Genomic DNA, 21,836 nt, shown 5'->3' on the forward strand with positions numbered 1-21,836 from the left:
AGTTCCTCATTTTTACATGTGGTCTCCCAACTAACCGGGCCCAATCCTGCTTAGTTTCCCAGATCAGATGAGAATGCTTAGGGTGCTATGACCATGAGCTACGACAAGAAGTTTGTTATTCCTTACCTGAAACAAACAGCAAAAATTTAGCACTGCAGATTTCAGTAAACATGATGGAAACTGAGTACATTTTTAGCTTCACACAGCATAAAAGTATAGCGTGAAGAGGCATTGTTTATGTATGTGTCATAATTGTTCAAATGTGTGACAGTGTATGAATATTTAATCCCAGGCACAGAAGAATACTAATCTTGCCACACTTGCAGTGCACAGTTTATTTTTATTTGTAAATTAGATTAAATTCAGAGGTGTCCCACACAAATGCTGCCTTTGTCTCACAGCAAGTTTATCTGCATTTGGTCACCCTGCCACAGTAAAAAAGGACAATGTCAAAGTTTAATGGAGCAGAAACGTAATGCTGCAAGTAATGTTCAGACCATATCTGAATAGCATGTCAAATGTGTAACCTGCAGATGGATATGATCCAAACTCACACAGCTATCAGCAAAGATAAGTGATTTCTATAAGTTTTTTGTCAAGTCATTTTTTATTTTTTTTTATTCTTTAAATAATGTCAAAGTGCATAATCTTCTTGTCTAAAGTAGCATTTTGATTAGTAACATATACTTAGCTGCTTTTGAGTGATTCTTAGTATAGATAGTATAAAAAAAACAAACAGCACTGGTTGTGATTCTTGCTTTTATTTCATTTTTTTAAATTTACATTATTTATTTATTTTTATTCGGAATGTGAATAGTTTTACAGTGCTCCAAATTTAAAAAAAAAAAACAAGAAGTCCGTTCTGGTGTGCAAAGAATTTGGTGCCTGCTTAAGGTTCATACATACAAAAAACAACAATAAAAAAAAGTCTGAAAATCAAGAACAAAGTGCCTTTATCAGTGTAGCAAGTCATTCTTAAAAAGAGACAAACTACTGATTTGGTGATGGTGATGATAACTCATCACAGAAAAGCAGTAGGGAGACAGACACTGGTTGAAGCATGTGAAGGATAATTTGATGCTGAGTACACTCGTTTTTCCATTTAAAAATCTTGAAAAATAAATAAATAAAAAGATAATCACACACATTTGTATGTTAAGCTAAGCACCTGTGATTAACATCCTTCCAAATCCCTTACTTGTGAAAACATTTTCTCATTATATATGTACTTTTACAATTACAATAAGTTTGGCACCTTCTAGGTCATTATGATCTTGACTTCGATGTTGTAAAGTCATTCTTTGATCATCTCTCTCTTCTGTAGTCTTTCAGGCCTGTCGCTGTTGCCGAGCTGGTTAGTACATTAGTTCTTACTAACATGCTAGATTTTGATTTGGCCTCTCCTAATTTTTTTTTTTTCCTCTCAGGTTTAGTTTTGGCTTTTCAGCCTATATCTCTTTGAACCTTAAATTGAGGGTTCAGCTAGTAGATATTAAACTGAAGTTAAACACTTGGAATCAGACTCCATAGCTTTTATCTGCTTAACCTTTAATGAAATAAGAGCAGGCCTAAGCAGGCCTCACCTGACCTTATCAGTCAATTCTCAAATGAATTTAGATTCTCTGAAAATGGGATCCTGTGGACAAAAATGACTGCAATTCCCAAACAGTTAATGCAAAAATAATCTGTTTAACCCATTGAATTCAAGCTGAACGTCTGCACTTCAGTTTTTTTTTTAAATCTGCTGTTGTGGTATATAGAGGTTAAATTAAGAAATTGTGACACTGTCCATACAGTTAAGGACCTGACTGCAAATAGTAACTTTAATGAGTTGTAAAAGAAAATCTTACGGCACTGAAAGAAACAAACTTGTTTTCCCTTGGGTTGATGTTCTTGTCATAAGGTCTGTTGCCCCACATTTGTGCAACACTATTTACAAGCCAGGTGGCATTTAGGACTGCAACATGTCTGAGGAGCCCAGGGACAAAGCACCCCACAACTAAGGATTCACCCCAGAAGTACCAGGGAACCAGCGTGGGCACGAGGAACCAGAGGACCAGCATAGACACCACGTAATGTCTGAAATAAATCAACAGATAGCATCTCATACATCCATTCTTAGTTGGCTACAATTTGGTTTGCAATGAACATTTTTTTGGACTAGTTTCAAAGACGCACAAACTCTGAATGGTAATTGGACAAATTCTTACATAGCGCTTTTCTACTCTCCCGGAGAACTCAGAGCACTTATACAACATGTCTCATCCATTCATTCAGCACATTCAGCAAGTGCTTTCTATGTAACATCCACATACATACTTGGGTTAGTATCTTTTCCAAGGCAGGCAGACTAGAGCAGATAGGACCTGCTCTACCTCCTGAACTACCAGTGACTCCAAATGGAACAGAAATCAAACATAGCATGAAGAGCACCAACATCATCGTTATTAGGGCAACAACTTCCTCAGTACCTCTGACCAGGTCACTGACCATCATTAGCAGAGGAGGATTTGCCCAGAACAGTGTAAATGTTTACTAGTGACCAAAAAGTTAACATTACTAAATCAATTCAAGGCCAAACTCACTTTTCAACATTGTTTTGCAGAAATCAAGCTCAGAAACAGTAATAAAGTATGTCTGTGTAGGTTCTCAGTCATCCAAGTCTTGCTACTCTAAGGAGCTTGGAAAGAAATCAACTGGACTACCAATAAAGTATGAGGTGCATTATTGCACTCTGTGGCTTGTTGTTGATTGAATGAGTCTTGCATAACTGTACTTTTTTTATGATCCAAATCAGTGTCTGCATTAAGGTTTGCTCACCGTTTCTGGAACATAACCACTTTATCTGTCGTCAGGTCAGACAGGCTGAGTTTCTGTTTCTTTTCAGCGCAGTCAGGATGTTCTTGGACCAGGAGCCAACCAATGTGGGAGAAGAAAAATCCCCGTGAGGCATTGTGAGGGTCTGCGTCTGTGCATACATATTTGTGGTGGAGGCAATGGTCCCTCACCCATTCATATATGTTCTTCTGCATACACATAGACAGGGAGAAGGCATGAAGTATATCACATCTCAGACTTTGCATTTTATTTTATGTACAAGTGTTCAAAAGAAGCATCACATCCGCAATTATGTTTTGTAACTTAATATTAAGTATTTAGGTACATCAATGTTTTATGACAAAAAAAAACAATATTTTCTTACTACATTACAGTATTTAATTTAATATACAGTAAAAACAAAAAGTGCAAATACTTAAAATTTAAAAAGCACTTGATTAACAGATCAGCAAGTGTGAACACCTCTGTAAAAGCAGTAGCCAAATACTTTTCCCGTGTGGAATTACATTGCATGTTTTTAAATGGCCATTCAGTTATTTAAAACGTGTCAGGTTGGCTTCCTTTTTTATGATATTTAGTTTGAAGATATGCAGATAGTGTCTTTTTATCATGTGCCAGAGGTTACTTTTTCATAGCACTTTACCCTGAAATTTATAAAGCTAGAGAGGATCAGCCTCCATTTTTCCCATATGTAATCGTACAACCAAGCATGCCCCTGGATTTCCTGAATACTCACTCCATGCAAGGGTTGAAGGCGATGTGGAGGAAATGAGAATCAGTCCGTAAAGTGCTCCCAGATGTAAGAGGATAAACACTATGATATTTCTCCATCTTAAGACTGTCGGCAGTTTCCATGGTTTCTCTTTATAGGTAAAGTAAATAGCATCATCTACCGTACTTGAGTCTGTCCTTGCATCTCCGCTTTGCTTCTTGTTAGTCATTTTTTATTTTTTGCAAAGAGGACCCTGTAATAGCACCTCGAAAACTAGACAGACAGATGTGATCAGTAAAACGCGCACACAGTCTCCGATCGTGTCTGCAGACACTCTTATTCTTTTGTTTGTCGTTCACCGCTTAGGTTACGCTAGACATTTTAATTAGTAACTTATTATGATGATGAGAGGGGACAGTCCACGTTAGACTAAGGTGATCGAGGTCCCCTTGACTGGATTGTTGCCATCTGCGTGGGGTGGGATAGTGATAGGGGAGGCTGGATGCCTGTTAGCTGTATTTGAAGCCTGCCTGTGAGACTGTGCAATCTCTGCAGGGCAGGTGTGGGTGTACTCCGGGCCTCAAGGGCCGGTCTCCTCCAGGTTTTAGATGTGTCCTTGATCCAACACAGCTGATTTAAATGGCTAAATTACCTCCTCAAAATGTTTTGAGGTTCTCCAGAGGCCTGGTAATGAACTAATTCAGGTGTGTTAACCCAGGGTGATATCTAAAACCTGCAGGACACCGGCCCTTGAGGCCTGGAGCTTTTCACCCCTAATGCAAGGTCTAAGTATCGCCTCATGTTACCACACTGATCATAGTCAAAATGCAATACTAGTAAAAAAAAATGCCAGCGCATATAATTCCCACCTGTAAAACCATACCTGTTTTGGGGGTTATCTCATTGTTGACGTTCTACTGTTATAACAACCCCTTCTGCTACTTATCTGACCAGATCAGACTCCCAGATGTTGAACTGTCTTGATGCTGCTCATGAAATTAAAGGATTGAAAGGTATTACTTTATTTATTTGAGTAAATACCAAAGTCCATGGATTTGTGTGTGTTACTGTTTGTGTGTTACTTTCCATTAGTTAATTAATGGAATTAATTTATAAATTGGGGGGGGGGGGGGGGGGGAGAGAGCTGCAAGACCTCCTCCTATAAGGACTTTGGTAAAGCACAATCTGTCAGAGCAGAGTAATAAACCCCCCAGTGCTGTATTTAGAGGTGTTTTATGTCACTCTAGGTCTGCTTAGTCTGATAATGTGAAATCAACAATGTCGATCACCATTAAAATTAGGATTTTTCCATTTTTTAGTTTTCAGTATTTAACGTGAATATATCTGGGGACTGACTGTTGGATATTCATCTTTCTAATATTTTATAAACCAATAATTACTCCAAAACAATGGCACGTTAGCTGATTAATAATCTAAACAGTAACTTGTTGCACTGGTAGCACAGAGTCCTGAAAGCAAACAATTGAGAACACGTGGGTCAAACATGAGTATAGGATGCGCAACGATTTATTTTATCATCTAAAATACAGTACATCATTATTCCTCTACTTACAAGCTTTCAGGGTTAAGGCCAACCTTTGAACAAAAACTATTTGCTACCTCTCGAAAAGTATCACCACTTCACAATGAGGAGTATGTGGGAACAAGTCAACGGGCACAGCCAGAGTTGGTGAAAATGCTTCTCCTGTGAGTTTCTTCTGTGAGTTAGGATCACAGCAAAGTTCCTTGAAGTTCCTCATAGCTTCTCCGTCTGGTTTACAAGAAACGTAGACCAGCCTGCGGATAGCCGGTTGGTTTCGCAAAGCCCGGACAACCCTGTGGTGGAGGCCGGCTCGAGCAGGATTTACCACGACTGTAAGGCATCTGCCTGCGAAGCTCAGCTGAGATATAAGGCCAGGAAGCACAGCTTCTGCCTTCCCAGAGATAAACTCACAGTTTAACACATTATTGAGAGCTGCGTTGTGTTTAGCGTCTTCCACTGCCTGTTCTATGAGCTCTATACCAATAATTTTGTCCACTCTGGGAGAAATAGTGATTCCCATGGCACCCGTCCCACAGCACACATCTAGAAGAGTGCTGCCGGCTTTTGTTTGCCCTCCATCCTCCTCAGTGTTTGGGACACAAAGGTCTCTCACTGTGGCATAGAGGACTTCAGCAGCTGCCTGGTTCACCTGGAAAAAGGCGTCGGCCGAGATGCGGAACTTGAAGTCCAGTATCTGAGAATCACAAGATGACAGAGGAGCAATGAAAAAAAACAATCATAAGGTAAAAACATATTAAACAGTAGCTACCCACTCTTCTCTATTGCCTACATAAATTCAATGTTTATAAGGATGGTTTTATAAGTAAAGCTAATGTTATTGTTTTATGGCAACTGACAACCAACATGAAGGTGTATTACTGCCACCTGCTTGGCTAGAGTAGTGGTACAAGACTTCAAAATGCAAGCCTGCAAGGGATGCAATGAAAGGGAGAAATGGCTGTACACACAAAAACACACAGTTTTATATTTCATTGCTAAGTTTGAATAATGACTCCTGTCTTTTTTAAAGAGACAGTTCCCCCTGGTGGGCCACGAAGATACTGCAGGTGGGCCACAGTAATAACAGAAACTCAGTTTTAATATACTAAGTTCATTACAAATGTATGAAAATATACTTATTTATATAAAAAGTGAAACAAAACTGGTAATATTAGGTGGTTAAGTTGTGATATTAGTCATTACTCTGACCTAAAGTTACAGCTCTTGAATTGACATTTCTGTCTTCCAGTAGCAGTCGGGTCACACACTGGCCTTAGCACCTTGTGTCTGACTGCGTAACATTAGGAATTTATAGACAACAGTCTGTGTTGTTTATGTTATTTAATAAAGTTTTCAAGGAAATACATCTCTTTCTCTTGTATTAATTTGGGCGAAGATTCAGGGCTTGATGGGCTCCGCTGGATTTTCTGGTGTTTAATGAGACACAGTACTCTTGGCTTTGGGAATGGCCGACTTACATTTTAGTCATACATGTTCCACTGCTTCCGTGATGTATCTTGTGGGGAGTTTTCCCAGTACTTCCACAGCTGTAAATAAGCTGAATTTCCTACATGGCCTATTCTTAACCTCAAAAATATTACTTCTTCCCTTCTGCTTCTCCCTATTGCCTTGCTATGATAACTTTGCTATTACAAATAATGCTCTTACATGCCTCATTTACATGTCCTTAGATACATTACTGTGCAAAAGTCTCGAGCCAACCCTAATTTCTTCATATTTTGCTAGGAAAATATGTGCAGCGACTTACTGAAACATGCACAAACAAGTACTGAATGATGTGCAGCTCTGCATGAGGCAACTGACACCAGCTTTCAGTAATGTTTTTCCAATATTCTCCGATTCTTTTGTGCGGGAATGGATCGTGTTAAGACATTATATAGCCAAGAGAATAAAAGAATAACAGATTTCAAACACTTTATTTAAATTTAAGTGTTTAAATGTGCACATTTACCTATTTTTGTTTCCTATTTTGGCAGTGAATCTGAATTAAAATATACATGAAATTATTCATGAGAGCAAGCACTTGAACAGTGTCTGTGCAGCTGGACAAGGGATTATGAAATCTCTGTGAGGTTACCTCCTCATATATGTGTGGCTGACCATACAGAAGCTGGTAGGGAGATTGCTCATGGGTGCACCGAGTCATGCTGCTCTCCTGGAAGTACAGCGAGTCCAGCTGACAGACCGATCCAGGACCCTGCGTGAAGTAATCCACCAATTCCGCCTTATGGACGGCCACTTCTGCTGGGGTGAGGCTCTGTGGGTGAAAGTACACGATGGCCATGGTGCAGCCCTCTTTATTGGTCCTCACTGTGATCTCTCTCCAGTGACCCCCGGTGTGGAACAGCAGGCAGGGCTCCAGTGAGGACAGGCGGATGAAGTCTTGGTAGCACCTGGCCACCAGTTTGTGCTTCTGTGGCATGTTGAGCAGGTGGTCTCCGCTGACACAGACGATGTTCCCCTTCCTGCCCGTGCCCACGTAAAATCCAACCGTCTTCGGATTGCCATCCACTCCTCTGTTGACTGAAAATGTGGACTTGTTGCGGTAGCCATCTCTCACTGGTGAGGGCAGAACAGGCAGCACAGGAAAGCTGAGTTTATCCCTGACAGGTGAGTCGCCAGAAAGATGCCCAGAGAGCTGGGACAGGATCTTCTCCTGATTCTGTTGCTTGAGCTCAAGCTGCTTATCATAACTCAGCCTCCACAGAGGGGTGACCACATCTGCCAGCCTCTCCTCCCACGACACATCATCAGTACATGAGGGTGGTTTCTTCTCCTTACCTTTCCTCCATCGCTTCTTTGATGGTGGGTTCCCCTGTTCGGTTACAATAGTGCCATTCGCTAGAAACCGCAAAAGGTCACGTTTGACAAATATAACTGACTTGCTGCGTGCAGCTACCAAGGCCATTTTCTACTTTTGAAAAACTTGCTACTATGGCTGAGGGTCCTGCAGGAGGATTAGCGCATTGTAATCTATAAGGTGTACACGGCAAAAGACTTTACCGGGTGTTCATGAAGCACATGCTGGAGGTTCAAAGAAACTCCTCTGACGTCTTATTTACCGGACAGATAAGCTTGCTGTCGACATCCCCCTGCGTCCCAGGGCAAGTAAACATTTCCGCTGTGTCGCGATGGACTCAAACAAGGACGAAGCGGAGCGGTGCATTAAAATAGCCCTAAATGCAGTCAGTAACAACCAGCCGGATAAAGCCAGAAAGTTCCTGGAGAAGGCACAACGCCTGTTTCCGACAGAGCAAGCCAAAAGTACGTCGAATAAATGCCTGTTTGGGAAGTGATTGGGGGTTTTTTAAATCATGGGTGCTAGGCCGTCGCTGTGAAACCGAAGCAGCTAATGCTAGCATTAACGTTACACCAGCTGCTAGCCGACACTGGTATTTGTAGTTTTTCAGCCTAGAGTCGCGTTTCTCTAATACGTTTGGTTTCTTCAACATAGTGGACGATTAGTCGGTATTCGCAGTTTTATCCCTTATAGAGTGGTCTTCGTAGCAGCTGGGATGCTAACAAGTAGCTAACCGTGGTAGGATTAACGACATAGGAAACGTGAACTCAGGTGGCAACCGTCGATAATGTCTCCTCTGTCTTTTCACAGACTTACTGGAGTCTTTAGCGCAGAATGGAAAGCCTCCGGAGGAGAACGGCAGTCATGTGAACGGAGAAGGACCCGCTATGAGACACCGCGGCGGCAGAGAGGAGCCCGAAGTGTCCGCACAAGCGACGGCGGACTCGGGAAAGTCCTACACAGCCGAGCAGCTGGAGGCCGTTAAAAAGTCAGTTCGCGTCTATGTGCTCCCTTTGTTGCAGTGAAAATGCTGGTAGAGCTGGTTGACGTCGATATCACTTGACGTTTATCAAAAAGTCAGTGTGATTATAGTGAATATACGCTACCTGACCAGTTTATTAGGTACACTTGCTGGCAAATGCAAGGATTTCAACAGCCAATGACATGGCAGCAACCTAGTGCATTTAGTTATGTAGACATGTCCAAGACGACCCCTTTAAGTGCAACCTGAGCAGGAGAATAGGGAAGACGTGTGGTTCAAGGGACTTTGAATGTGGAGTGGTTTTAGGTGCCAGGCAGGCTGGTCTCAGTATTTCAGAAACTGCCGATCCACTGAGCTTGAGTGTGATTGAGATTGGCTAGACTTCTTCCAGCAATAACTCAAATAACCTCTCATTAAAATCAAGGTATGCTGAAGAGCATTTCTATAGGCAGAACGCATCGAACCGACACCATTGAGGTGTCACTCCTGTCAGCTAAGAACAGCAAACTGAGGCCAAGATTCACACAGTCTCACCAAAATTGGCCAGAAGAAAATTGGTAAAAATGCAGTTTGGTGTGATGAATCTCAGCATTTGGATGCTAGGGTCAAAATTTGGCATAAACTGCATGGATTTAACCTGCCTTGTATCAACAGTTCAGGCTCTTCATTGTGGGGGATATTTTCATGTGATGCTCTGGCCTCCTTCGAACCAATTGAGCATCCTTTAAATGCCACACCCTGCCTGAGTGTTGTTGCTAACCATGCCCATGCTTTTATGACCTCAGACCACAAAGCTCACATCATCTCAAAGTAGTCTCACAGTGAGTTCACTGTACTCAAATGATCGCCAGCTCTCTATCCGATAGAGCACTTTTGGGATGCGGAGAAACGGGAGAGTCACATCATGGATGTACAGCCAGCAGATCTGCAGCAACTTTGATATTGTCATGTAAATATGGAACAAAATCATGAGGAATGTTTTCCAATACCCATGCCGTAAAAGAATTAAGGCACCTCTGAAGGCAAAAAGACATCCCATTCAGCAAGGTGGCCCTCATAAAGTGTGCAGTGACTGTATTTCACACACCACTCAGTCCAGCAGATTTAGTTGACCAATAGGTCAACAGGTTTAGGTTTAGGATGACAAGATATCATTACTACTGGGATGTGATGACCACATTATCTAATCCATCTATATCACATTGCTCCAGACTTATTAGTTCCTTTTATCAATGCTGACATGTTTTTTTGCAAAACAGTGACGTCAAACAGACGTCTTCTACACACCCAAGTGATGTGCAAATCTGTTTCCCCCCTCTACAGAAAATTGATCTAGAATCAATAAGAGAAGTGATAAAAGTATCGGACCCATAAGCAATGTCAGTAGTTGCACCGGTGTCAATATCGGTCCCTAAAGATGGCAAAGCAGGTAGAAATGATGGTTCATGTAAAGTTAAAGTAGTTAGATCTGAAGAGAGAGAGAGCTCAAACTGGGGATGTGAATGTTGTAAATATATATTTTTTTTTATTATTATTTGCGGAAATTAAAAAAATAAGCATCATAAAATCCACATAGTGTAAGACTCAGAGTCACATCTCTGTAGCTCTAACTACATATTGTGTTTATAGTGTTTTATTTTATTTATCGTGTGTAGTCTCCTAACAATCTCTGCTGTATCATTTTTTTCCTGCAGGATTAAGAGCTGTAAAGATTACTATCAAATCCTAGGAGTGGAAAAGACTGCCTCTGAGGAGGACCTTAAAAAGGCTTACAGAAAGCTCGCTCTGAAATTTCACCCAGATAAAAATCACGCACCAGGAGCCACAGAAGCATTTAAAGGTAAATTAAAAGTTATTTACGGGAAAGACATGGACACAAAGATTCAGAAAGTGCATAACGGTGGTGATCTTCTGTGTGTCTTGCAGCTATTGGTAATGCATATGCTGTTCTGAGTAACGCTGAGAAACGAAGGCAGTACGACCAGTATGGCGAGGAGAGAACGCACCCGAGCAGACACAGACACCATCATGAGTTTGAAGCAGATATCTCACCCGAGGACCTCTTTAACATGTTCTTTGGTGGAGGCTTTCCAACAAGTAAGTAGAGCTCAAAGGAATAATAACATCCCAGTAAAGATGTTTGGCGTGTTTTGATACACTCTTATCAAAGCAAGCAAGGGATCTTAGAAATTCTGCACAACACGAGAGTCAGCTAGTGGTTATTACATAACCATAATATGTAATCTTCCCTCATATCTGGCAGTTTTACAAAGCAGCTTCCCAGATTACCTTTCTAAATGCAGAAAGATAATCACTCCAGACTGAAAGCCAGCATATTCAGCTGGTTTTAGATGCTTACATGTGTTAGAAATGAGTTGAGTTGAAAGGTTTGAAAAACTCTTGGTAATCATCGAGGATCGTTTCGCCTTCACCATTGTCTGTCCTTACCACCAAAGTGTCTGTATGGAGGCAGTGAAGGAGGAACCTGCAAACCAGCTTATTGTGTGAATCTACGCATTTGTTGACCATGCATCATTTTCATCCTCCACAACAAGAAAATGCAGGCTGACACCGGCACAAACGGACCTGGGTACATCTTTATAGCACTGCTGCTTTATCATTTAGCATATGAGGAGTTTGGGGAGGTTTTTGCCTTCAGAGACCCTCCTGGGAGGGTTTTTTTTTTTTTTTTTTAAACCAGGACAAACGTGTTCATGTTTAGTTCTCCAAAATCCCAACTGCACTGTGCTTGATGTCGATGACGCTGTGTTGAGTGGGCTGTAACAAGGAAGGGGGAGACAGCAGCATTCATGAGGAATGGGAATTGCAAAAAAGCCATCAAAGGCCACAAAGCACAGCACGAAATGCACAAACAGCAGCTCCAGTGGACACTCGGATTCACATCAGCTCTTTGTGTGTTATTACTTCAGCTTGCTTACAGACCAAGAAGAGCACAAGCAAGAGTAGCCCCCAGACCGGTTGTACCACATATTTTTCACACTGCCCTCATCTGTCAACAGACACTTTCTGCAGGTAGCGGGCTTCCGTAACTGCCCGCACACTGCCAACAAGCTACCGCTACTGATTCATCACTTCTCCATAAATGTGGTCGGCTCCTCTGTAATGTTTAGTTATGTGCTAGTTGATTGCTGAAGAGATGCTTTCTCTGACTTTCTCTGTAATTGTTGCTCAAGTTGTGTTGCAGTATAATTAGGAGAGATGATGTCATGAACACCAGACCGGTTTCACCAAATAACATGATTCCTTGGACCAGTTGTTAAAAATAACAGAACATCCTTCTCTGTGGTTGAGCATGAGAATGCCATAAGTGATTAGGCAGAAAGTTTGAGTATGCTTTGGACTGAATTTTACATATCCAAGAGGCGCAGTTTCATAATCATGATGTGTTCAAATTTTGCAGGTAACGTACATGTTTACAGAAATGGAAGAATGCACTTTGCACACCATAATAGGCAAGAAAGACGAGAACAACAGAGAGATGTGAGTACAAGCTTAAACCTTGTAAGACCTTCAATACACTTGATATTTATACCACCTGATTTAGTGTCTGATCTGTGGTTAAAAACTAATCAGTCCATTTTTGTTTTTTCCTCTCTTCACAGGGAGGTCTGGCTCTGTTTGTCCAGCTGATGCCCATCTTAATCCTCATCATTGTTTCAGCTCTCAGTCAGATGATGGTCACCCAGCCTCCATACAGCCTTAGCTACCGCCCGTAAGTGGTGCATTGGTTAATGAGGTTGTGCAAAAGTGTCTGAACATCTGTCACACCCTCAGTTATACATGTTTCTATACCAGGTCAGCAGGACATATCCACAAAAGGCATACATCAAGCCTGAAGGTGCCTTTTTATGTGGGAGAACGTTTCAATGAGGAATATTCTGGAAATATGCTGAAGACTGTGGAGAGAAGTGTAGAAGAAGACTACATCTCCAATCTAAGAAACAACTGTTGGAAGGAGAAGCAGCAGAGTGAGTTTACAGCATTAGCTATGATTATTATTGAGTTTTACATTGCCGGAGTTTAAATATTTGAAGTAATTATTTGATTCAAGATCTGATGCGAAACAAGAAGAAAACTGGAAGATTTTCACATTTTTAGGGTGGAATTATTCTTTTTTTCTTCAAATTTGGCTTTAAAGATTAACTCTTATTGTTTACATTTCATTTTCTTTTCTTCATTGAATATTTTATGTCACCTTGTAGTGCTTGAGCTTGTTTGGTTAACATCCCAAGTTCTTTAAAACAACGTCCAACTGAGCAATTTAACACCAGTATAAAAAATAGATGTAGCCACCATGACGTCACCTGGAGGTCGGAGGATTCCTGTTTTGCAGCCTTGGGTTGAGCTGTTATTGCTGCCTTGGTGTTTGGAAACCGAGTGCGTCCCGTGTGAAACCAAGGACACTATACGACCCTGTATTATCTTTTTTAACTCCGAATGGGATCATAGTTTACAAAATGAACTTCAGGATTTATTCAGTTAGATTTTAGCCTAGCAATTGAGGTAATCAAGTCGTCAGAAAAGTATTTACTGGGATGACAGAGCAGAACCAGACCAGGAGGAAAGCTCCCCCTGCTGGCTGTTGGGAGTTGGCTTCGCACTTCAAACCAGGAGCCTAAATCCATATTTTATTCTATGTTTAACACTTAAGTTCTGCCTGATTTTGAACCAGTTAATGTGAATTGTACTGACAAATTCTCTTCTTGTACTTTCAGAGGAAGGCTTACTGTATCGTGCTCGTTACTTCGGGGATTCTGAGTTGTACCAGAGAGCACAGAGGATGGGGACTCCCAGCTGTTCCAGACTATCTGAGATTCAAGTCATATTGGATGGCTAGAAAACACTTCTGCACATATGGGTACGTTGCTGTCTGTGGCATACAGTATGAGTACTACAGGATGCCGTATATGGACTGGAAAGAATTCAGAGTTTTTGCATGTTTTATCTGACACATCCCCCATTACTCCAGCCACTCAGAATGCTGTTTTAAATTTATTTTTAATATCTTACAAGAATCAGTCAGTACACCTTGTTTTTGCGTGGCTTGATAATCGAGCTGTGTCAGGGACTGATACCAGATATTCAAGAGCAGGGATTTACATCAATTTACATCAATTTACATCGCAGGCCACATACAGCCCACTTTGATTTTAAGTGGGCCGGATGAGTGACACTCTTCTTCCTGTCAGTGTAAAGAAGTTTAACTACCCCTTTATTCCCTAAGATGTCTTAATATAAGGAAAACAAGTGCAATTTAAACAATGTGTCACAGTTTTTCTGCTTAAAAAAAAGCTCCTGCAGTAAATGAAAGAAATCTGTCTTTGACTGTGATTGTTTAGCCATATTGAGCTAAGGAAACATCCCTATAAATTAACGTTCCACCTTTTAAAGTAGGAACTACAATTCAAAAAGAGTGACCAGGTGTAAAGTAACAGTAGCTGGTTTGGTGAAAACATGCAAAATTATCTGTATAATTTAACCTTTCCACTCATGGTGAATGTTACTGAGTAATAGTGATAATGAATGATATTTTTAAGAAACTTAAATATATATAACATTGAAGTGATTATCCTGTGATATGAATGGCTGTATAACTGTGATTTATTCTCTTGGTTTTCTCAGGTTCGTCAGTACTTGAATCTAATTAGAAGAAATCGGTCGGAGCCCACTCAAATTTGACCACATTTCTGCAGCAAACCAAGAGAATCAAAAAATGCCTTACGTGTAGTGGGCAGCAGACCTCATCAGGGAACCTCTCTGCGCCTCGGTGTAGATTGACTTCCTGTAGAACTGTGAGAAGCTTTGAGTTCACTGCTGACATTGTCTTGCTAGAATCTTTACAGTGGTGAGAGGCGGCCGGGTAGTCGTGCTGAAAAGTAAGAGCATTGTTGTCGGTACGCAAAGCTACTAAGATTAGCTTCCTCTGTCCCAATCGTTTTCTTTTTCTTAAATATTTTGAGAAACCCGATGGCCTTGTCATAGACAGATGTCTGAGCCACTCACAAGGAAAGCGTGTAATTTTTGTAGTTTTACCAATGTAAATATTCATTTTACTTTTAACAGTGCAGGGGTTATTGAAGTCATTTACATTGTTAAGTGGATTTGCTTGTAGCCTGTTGGATCATAATTACTGTAAACTGTTGCACAAATGAAAGTAAACCATATTTATTAAATTAACATGCTAAAATTGTATAAAAGTTTCTTTGAATTAAAATTGTCCAATGATTGACTGGTGCACGCCTTTTGTTTTACATCATACATACACGTACACACACTCGCTTATGTGCTTCAATAGTAAGTCAGTTTTTGTGTCCCAAATTCAAACTTTACACTATGTAAGTCAGGGTATAAAAGCGGGTTTCTGAGTGTGCCTAAATGTAGCGTTCACAGGAAACTGGAATCGCAGTTCAAAACCTTTACATTTTTAATTTTCAGTTATTTCTCCACGTTTACAGTTTTGACGTCCTCGTTGGATTTTCTGTAAACTGCTTAAACTGTGTGCTGCAGTGTATGTAGTAGATATGGGGGTGAGAATGATGACCTATAGCATCACAATATCCCCCGTTTTGGTATTTGCTGTTTCTCTGATGGCATAATGTTATTCTAGGACCATCACTGCAACTGATCAGTCATGCTGTTTGTGTCATATGTTTGTGACTTTGGTGGGAAATCTGGAAAAAATACCACATAAACACTTAAAAGCTGGATGTAAAAGGCCTTCGGGAGTCAGCAACCGGCCTTCAGCTGGTTGTGGTGGGTGAACAGACGAGTTTCGCTCTGGGAAAGTAGAGATTTGTGTCCTCTGTGTTTTGTGGTTTTGTTTTTGTTTAAAAAAAAAAAGGAAAAAAAATCAGTGTTAAATTTTATTTTAGACGTCTTGCTTCACTATACTTTAAGGTTTCAGTTGCACTTCGGCTAGCATTTGGAAACAACTGTGGGTTGTTTTTTTTCCATGTTTGCTATTCCTAGGAAAGCTTTTTTGGGAGTTGGATGGCCTGAAGGCAAACTTCTCACATGTGTAGGAAAAGGTGACACATCTGCTTCGTGACGCATTCACTTCATGTGAATCATCACTCTTTGAACCGCCGGTTTACACCTTGTCTAATGTTGGCTTTAGGTTCAGACACACACAAGATAAGTTGGTTCCAATGAGAGTTTTATTGTGATGTACAGTGCTGCGTAAAAGTATTGAGCCTCTCATTTCTTCATATTTTTCCAGGGAAACTGATGCAAACACACATGGAAATATGATTTGTGTGTGTGTGTGTGTGTATGTATATATATATATATATATATATATATATATATATATATATATATATATATATATATATATATATATAAGCAAAAACAGTTTGTACATTTCTAACAAGCTTCAAAGTCAATTTTTGGTGTGGCCACTTTTAAACTTAAACACAGCCTGAGCTCTTACCAAACTTTCTTGTCATTTCTTTAAGTAGTTCAAAGCTCTTTGATTGTTGACTGCTTTTTTATTATGTTCTCTGTCAAAATGATCCCAAACTGCTTCAGCAAAGTTGAAGTCCAGTATCTGGGGAGGCCAATCCATGAATGATTGATGGAGTGCTCCATTGTGTGGAATAGTATGCTTTTTCTGTATTGGCGATGTGTTTGGGATCATTGTCATGCTGAAAAATGAAGTCGCTGACTGATTAATAACTAATTGAAGGTCTCTCAGGTCTTTCAGATGCTGTTCATCTGCTGCAGCTTTTTCAGGCCTGTTACTTTTCCAGATTTTTAATTTTTTTAAGGCCACACTTCACACCACGCTGTGCTACGCCAGGAATTTGGCTAATAGCTCTTTGGGAATCATCTTGTTGTTGCAAAAATACAGTTTTATACCCTTCGAACTATGGTAACTTTTTTTTTGTAGGTTCAACTAAAGGTTTGTCATTCTGTTAAGTGCCTTTCTTATGCTTGAACGATGTCAAAGATTTTTAGTAAACCTGGCGAACTAATGCTTAAAACCTTTTTAAAATGTATAAAGTTTTTGGAAACAACATTTTTAAAACTGATGCGTTCCTCAAGACTTTTGAATATTACTGTTGAACATTCACACATTTCCTATGATAACCGTTATCAGACAGTACTATCTCACTTTTACTGGTGTCTGCCAGTTTCCCCTGTTATCTTTAAGGTTTCTTCTTCAAGATAAGTTGGTTAACTTCATTAACTACACCTGTTGACTACTCCACTCCATGTAGAGCAGGGATGTCAAACAAATTTTACATTATGGGCCACGTACAGCCCACTTTGATCTTAAGTGGGCTGAACCAGTGAAACACCTCTTTCTGTCGGTGTAAAGTTTAACTACACATGTAAGCCATAAGATATTTTAATATAAGGAAACAAGTGACGTTTCAACATTATAGCTCAGTTTTACTACATGATAAAAAAAATTCAATTGCAAGAAATAAATGTGTAAAATTATAGAAAAAGTTCTGTTAGCTCATTGTGCAGACTGTCCTGTGACTACAAATTAAAAAACTGACAGAATACTTCTCCTTTTTTTTGTCTTTTTTAAAAAACTAAACCCACTTTCTGTGATTTATGTACTTAATTTTTTTGGTGTATAATGGCCAAGGGGGAGGTAGAGTCTAAAATTGATATCTTCCTTCACATTTCCCATGCCATCCAAAGGGCAGAGTAGAGTCTTTGGTGGGCAGTTCTGGACTCCGGGCCTCATGTTTAACACCCCTGATGTCAAGTCATTAAGTACTGACTACTCTAAGAAAACTGCTGGAAGTATCTGTTTACAGCAGTAACATAACTGAATGGTTGGTGCAAGAGAAATAAAATACAACATACTGCTGCTTTACTGTTTTGTCTCAGCACTGCAGTACATAGCATGTATGAATTTGTGTGGATATGGGACACAGACAGATAAAACTCACACAAAAAGTTAATAAAAAAATAATTTATTCTCTCATGTTAAAAAAACAAAACAAAACGAGTGTCCGTTGGTATATTTAAATGTCACATACATAAGGCATTCCCTTATAGGTGTGGCTTCACATTCACAGGAATGAAACTGACCCATGTGCAAACACTAATCTTCACTGCACCCACATGAGTAGCTGCTATGAGACAAAGGTAGTTCAGTATTAACCCCGTCATACATCATCACAGACAGGTCATCATTGTTATGTCTCGAGAGTGCTTTTGTTAAGATTTTGCATTAATTAGCAGCTTCTTTACAGTTTCTTTAGAGTTCAGCTTATCAGAGACAGGAGTGCTCAGCGATCAGCACTCCTCAACCAGCAGTGCGGCTGAACTGTACAGTTTCCTCTTGATAGCCCTGAAACTCGTGCTCAGCTTCAGGGTGTCGTGGTGCTTCGGAGACGATGAGGATGTCTGTGCTGGTTTGCTACTTTTGAAGAGCTTCTGAACTTTTGGCCACAGTCCACTGGACTCCACCCTCAGCACCAGTGTCACATGGAAAGTTGGGACAAGGGATGGATCTACTGCTATTTGATCCACAGTACATGGGGAGTCCTGTTTCCCCATGTCAACGCACAGGTCGATGAGCGCTCCCCTGAGACCACAAGGCTCTATCGCGGCCAAGTGGAGCAGCTCTTGGCTGATATTGTGTAGCAGGCAGGGAGGGAGGATGAGTTTGGAGCAATCCAAGCTGGTGTGCGATGCATCACTGAGACTATGTGCAATGGCAGTCACAACATCTGCAGCCAAGGTCTCCTCCAGAGGATAGAAGAAGGAGCTGATGTCTAACTCTGACAGATCTGTCATAGATCCTGAAACAAAGGAGTAGCTACAAGTTAGTAAGGAATATATAGCAGTGTGGGATTCACCTTTCTTTTTTTTTAAGTTTTCTAATCATTAAACAAAGTGGAAGAAAGACTGACAAGCATATTTTCTTGGTACTTTAAGACTTCGTTCTCTCTTGTTCTCTGTTTCTCTTTCCAAAATGCATTTAAACAATCAGAAATTATACATATATATTCTTGAACAGTGTTAGTTCGATCAAATGACACTCACCAGATTCACTCCTGCAGTACTGATCTTCTGTCACCCTCTGATTGTGTCCCTTCAGCTCTGTCAGCTTGTGAAGCAAACTGCTCCAGGACAGCCGCTGTGAGCCCCTGTCCTCCGATGGAGATGGAGGAAAACTACCGTACAGAGACTGATTGCAAGACATCCTTAAAAACAAAAAAATTAAAGTGCTATTGTATCCTCGAATGGTGGCCCCGTCCCTTGAACCAGACCAGCTGGAAGACCTCTGCAACAATGGAACAAAGCCTTAAATACCCATGAAAAGAACACCCCGCCCATCGTATTTTTCAGCCAATGACGATTCAGCTCACGTCCTCAGCATTCTGCCTTGCCTGGTAACACTGCTGATCCCATTGATGATTAGGCAAAGCCCCTCTGCCGGTATTGCAGCAACAGCCCGACCCCCATCCTGCATACGCGCAGAAGTTCCTGATCTTTCTACTCTTTATTTTTTTACTCCTCTATTTGTTAGTCATTTTAAAGGTAAAGTAAAGATTGCCACACAAATCCCACTAAACGATAAAGAAAGATCCGCCCAACAGAAATTTCACACGAAAGCCCAGAGGAAAAGACGATGACTGTACAGCTGTTGAAAGATCGATTCCTGTGAATGACATGGGGGACACGTCTCGCACGTAGACCTCGTTTGTCGTTTCCGTCAAATGGTCAGAAAGAGTGCTGACCATTAACTTTATAGCTTTTGTTTTAAACAGCGCCCCTGGGAATAATTTATAAACGTCTAAAAGTCTCTTCAGCAGGGGCCAAACCTAAACTCAAACTGCCAACTCAAACTAAACTTCAACAGGCAGTTTCTCAGGCATGAAGTAAGCCCAGTCGACATTGCTGGCACAAAAAACAGATTTTTTTTAAAGGGGGCGTTGTAGTGATCATAGCCTAGATCTTATTATTTTAATGAGTTTTATTTTCCCCTCTGCACATCCTCATAGTTTCATTCTTCTTTTTCTTTTATGATAATTTTGTTTTAAAGTTAAAGTTGGTTTAAAGTCTTACCATTACCAAAAAAAGCACTGTGTAAAACAGAATGCAATCAAAGTCAAAACTCTTAAAACCATATATTATTCACAATAAAACATAGAAATCTTTTAATAATTTACTATTTTATTAAAATGTTATCTCATTCTGAATTTGATGGCAGCAACAATTGTTTAAAAAAGTTGTGAAAGAAACAGGTGGTTGTTAGGTATTTTAGTACCATGGTAGCATTTACTGGATATTGTTTTATAGTGACATTATGCAGGAAAACTCTGTCATTCAATAAGGCCCCTTTGTTTTAGTTATTTTTCTCTTTGACCCAAGAATTGATGTGTGAGAATCACAGGCTGGTACAAGGTTGAAATACCACAGAGATCACTCCCTCAGCTACATTAGTTTCTTAATCTTTTAGGAGACGCCTGTTGAGGCCAAATGGTTTGTTTCAGATTTCACTAATGTAAGAACTCTTTGTTTTGTGCCTTGAAAATATGTCGCTGAGATAATCACAATTGTAGCTGAACTGATACACTACACAAAGGATGCTTCTTCACCCAAGGGCAGGAAGACGCTCCCTTATCTTGGTCTGTACTGGTTTAAACTGATAAATCTGCTGTCTCATGAATTTTACCCTCTATATAAACTGTTGTACTTGTGAATAAAGTTGAGTCACTTTGGGAAGACAATCTAAAGCAGTCTCTGTTTTCTTGTTCTCCCAAGCTGCTCCCGAGCTGCTCGTACTAACACGCTGAATGGCATGCTTGAATATTACTTGAGAATATATTTGACTGTGTTACAGACTAAGGGACATTCTCTGCTGATAGGTGAAGGTACATTCTCTGCTGATAGACGTCCACGCCTCGGAGGAAGCCGATCCACGGAGTAGGCCCTGGAAACGGTTTCCTTCAGTGGTGAAATATTTTTAACTAATTAAGTTAATTGGCAAAAAGTCAACAATAGATTGGATATTTAAAAGAGTTTGTCTGAAGTAAAGATGGGCAGAGGTTCACTAATCTGTAAATAAAACATCTGCATTTACAAATTGTGGAACAATTTCAGAACAATATTCCCGAAGGTAAAATTGTAAAGATTTTAAAAATCATCTAAATAAAAAAAACATTATCATCAAAAGATTTTTAAAATCTGGAGGAATCTCTGTGTGCAATCAGTATTGGATGCTATATAGTCTTTGGGCACTCGGGCAGTATTGCATTCAAAACAGACATGATTCTGTCATGGAAGTCATTGCATCAGCTCAGAGACACTTCCAGAAATCAGGTTTTAGCAACATTTGCTCCATCCAGCTGATGTCCTTTCCAGGACCCACACATCCTAGATCTATTACAACAGCATGGCTTTGAAGTAGAAGAGTCCGGGTGCTGAACTGCCTTCAGTTCAATACAACAAAAATACAAGAAGATCCAGGACTGTTGAGCACATGGAATTTATATCAGGCAAGATTGGAAGAACAGTCCTTTCCCAGAAGTTCCTCTCCCCAGTTCCTAGACATTTATGGAGTGCTGTTAAAAGGGGAGGGGGTGATACACAGCCTAAAACATGGCCCTGTCCCACCTGTTTTCACATTTGTTGCTGCCATTTTCTCAGTTTAAGCAGCTGATACGTCCCTGTGCTCTTCTGTGAATAAAATATGGGTGTATGAGATCTGAAAATCATTCTGTTTTTATCTACATTTTACACAGCTTACACATGCTAGTTTTTCCTTTTTAAATGTTAATTTTTTTTCAGTCAGTCAATAAGCTTTAGTGACAGATTGGTGTCACAACTTTATGACCATGTTGTTCACTTAAATGCTTTAATAAATGACTAGAAAGTGTGCTATTCTCAGAGACCCAAAGTTTAAGAAAAATCTTGCACAATTCTGGCTCATGATTTCTAACAG

General features: G+C 40.2%; 4 protein-coding genes across 4 annotated transcripts; 1 reads left to right on the forward strand and 3 right to left on the reverse strand.

The window, feature by feature from the left end:
* Positions 1 to 395: 395 nt before the first annotated feature.
* Positions 396 to 4,576, reverse strand: scdb (stearoyl-CoA desaturase b; the record flags this gene model as incomplete). Its single annotated transcript, XM_080869717.1, is given in 5 exon segments — positions 396 to 425; positions 1,851 to 2,079; positions 2,821 to 3,075; positions 3,477 to 3,500; positions 3,502 to 4,576. Coding segments are annotated over 5 exon segments (816 nt in total). The 5' UTR covers positions 3,780 to 4,576.
* A 485-nt stretch (positions 4,577 to 5,061) lies between these two features.
* trmt2b (tRNA methyltransferase 2 homolog B) lies at positions 5,062 to 8,022 on the reverse strand (the record flags this gene model as incomplete). The annotated part of the gene is made up of 2 exons (XM_080868619.1): positions 5,062 to 5,787; positions 7,192 to 8,022. The coding sequence occupies 2 exons, from the start codon at positions 8,020 to 8,022 to the stop codon at positions 5,167 to 5,169; spliced, it is 1,452 nt and encodes a 483-aa protein (XP_080724745.1). The 3' UTR covers positions 5,062 to 5,166.
* A 78-nt stretch (positions 8,023 to 8,100) lies between these two features.
* On the forward strand, positions 8,101 to 15,136 carry dnajb12a (DnaJ heat shock protein family (Hsp40) member B12a). Its single transcript, XM_080868620.1, has 9 exons — positions 8,101 to 8,378; positions 8,725 to 8,902; positions 10,591 to 10,736; positions 10,823 to 10,993; positions 12,318 to 12,397; positions 12,520 to 12,629; positions 12,713 to 12,885; positions 13,633 to 13,775; positions 14,540 to 15,136. The coding sequence occupies exons 1-8, from the start codon at positions 8,246 to 8,248 to the stop codon at positions 13,752 to 13,754; spliced, it is 1,113 nt and encodes a 370-aa protein (XP_080724746.1). The 5' UTR covers positions 8,101 to 8,245; the 3' UTR covers positions 13,755 to 13,775; positions 14,540 to 15,136.
* Positions 15,137 to 17,837: 2,701 nt separating this feature from the next.
* Positions 17,838 to 19,659, reverse strand: LOC308388331 (DNA damage-inducible transcript 4 protein-like). The gene is made up of 2 exons (XM_080868962.1): positions 18,932 to 19,659; positions 17,838 to 18,687 (listed from the first exon to the last, which is right to left on the reverse strand). Exons 1-2 carry the CDS (start codon positions 19,089 to 19,091, stop codon positions 18,179 to 18,181), a joined length of 669 nt encoding a protein of 222 aa, XP_080725088.1. The 5' UTR covers positions 19,092 to 19,659; the 3' UTR covers positions 17,838 to 18,178.
* Positions 19,660 to 21,836: the final 2,177 nt, after the last annotated feature.

Source organism: Rhamphochromis sp. 'chilingali', assembly GCF_963969265.1.
Source record: "Rhamphochromis sp. 'chilingali' genome assembly, chromosome: 20".
NCBI lineage: Eukaryota > Metazoa > Chordata > Actinopteri > Cichliformes > Cichlidae > Rhamphochromis > Rhamphochromis sp. 'chilingali'.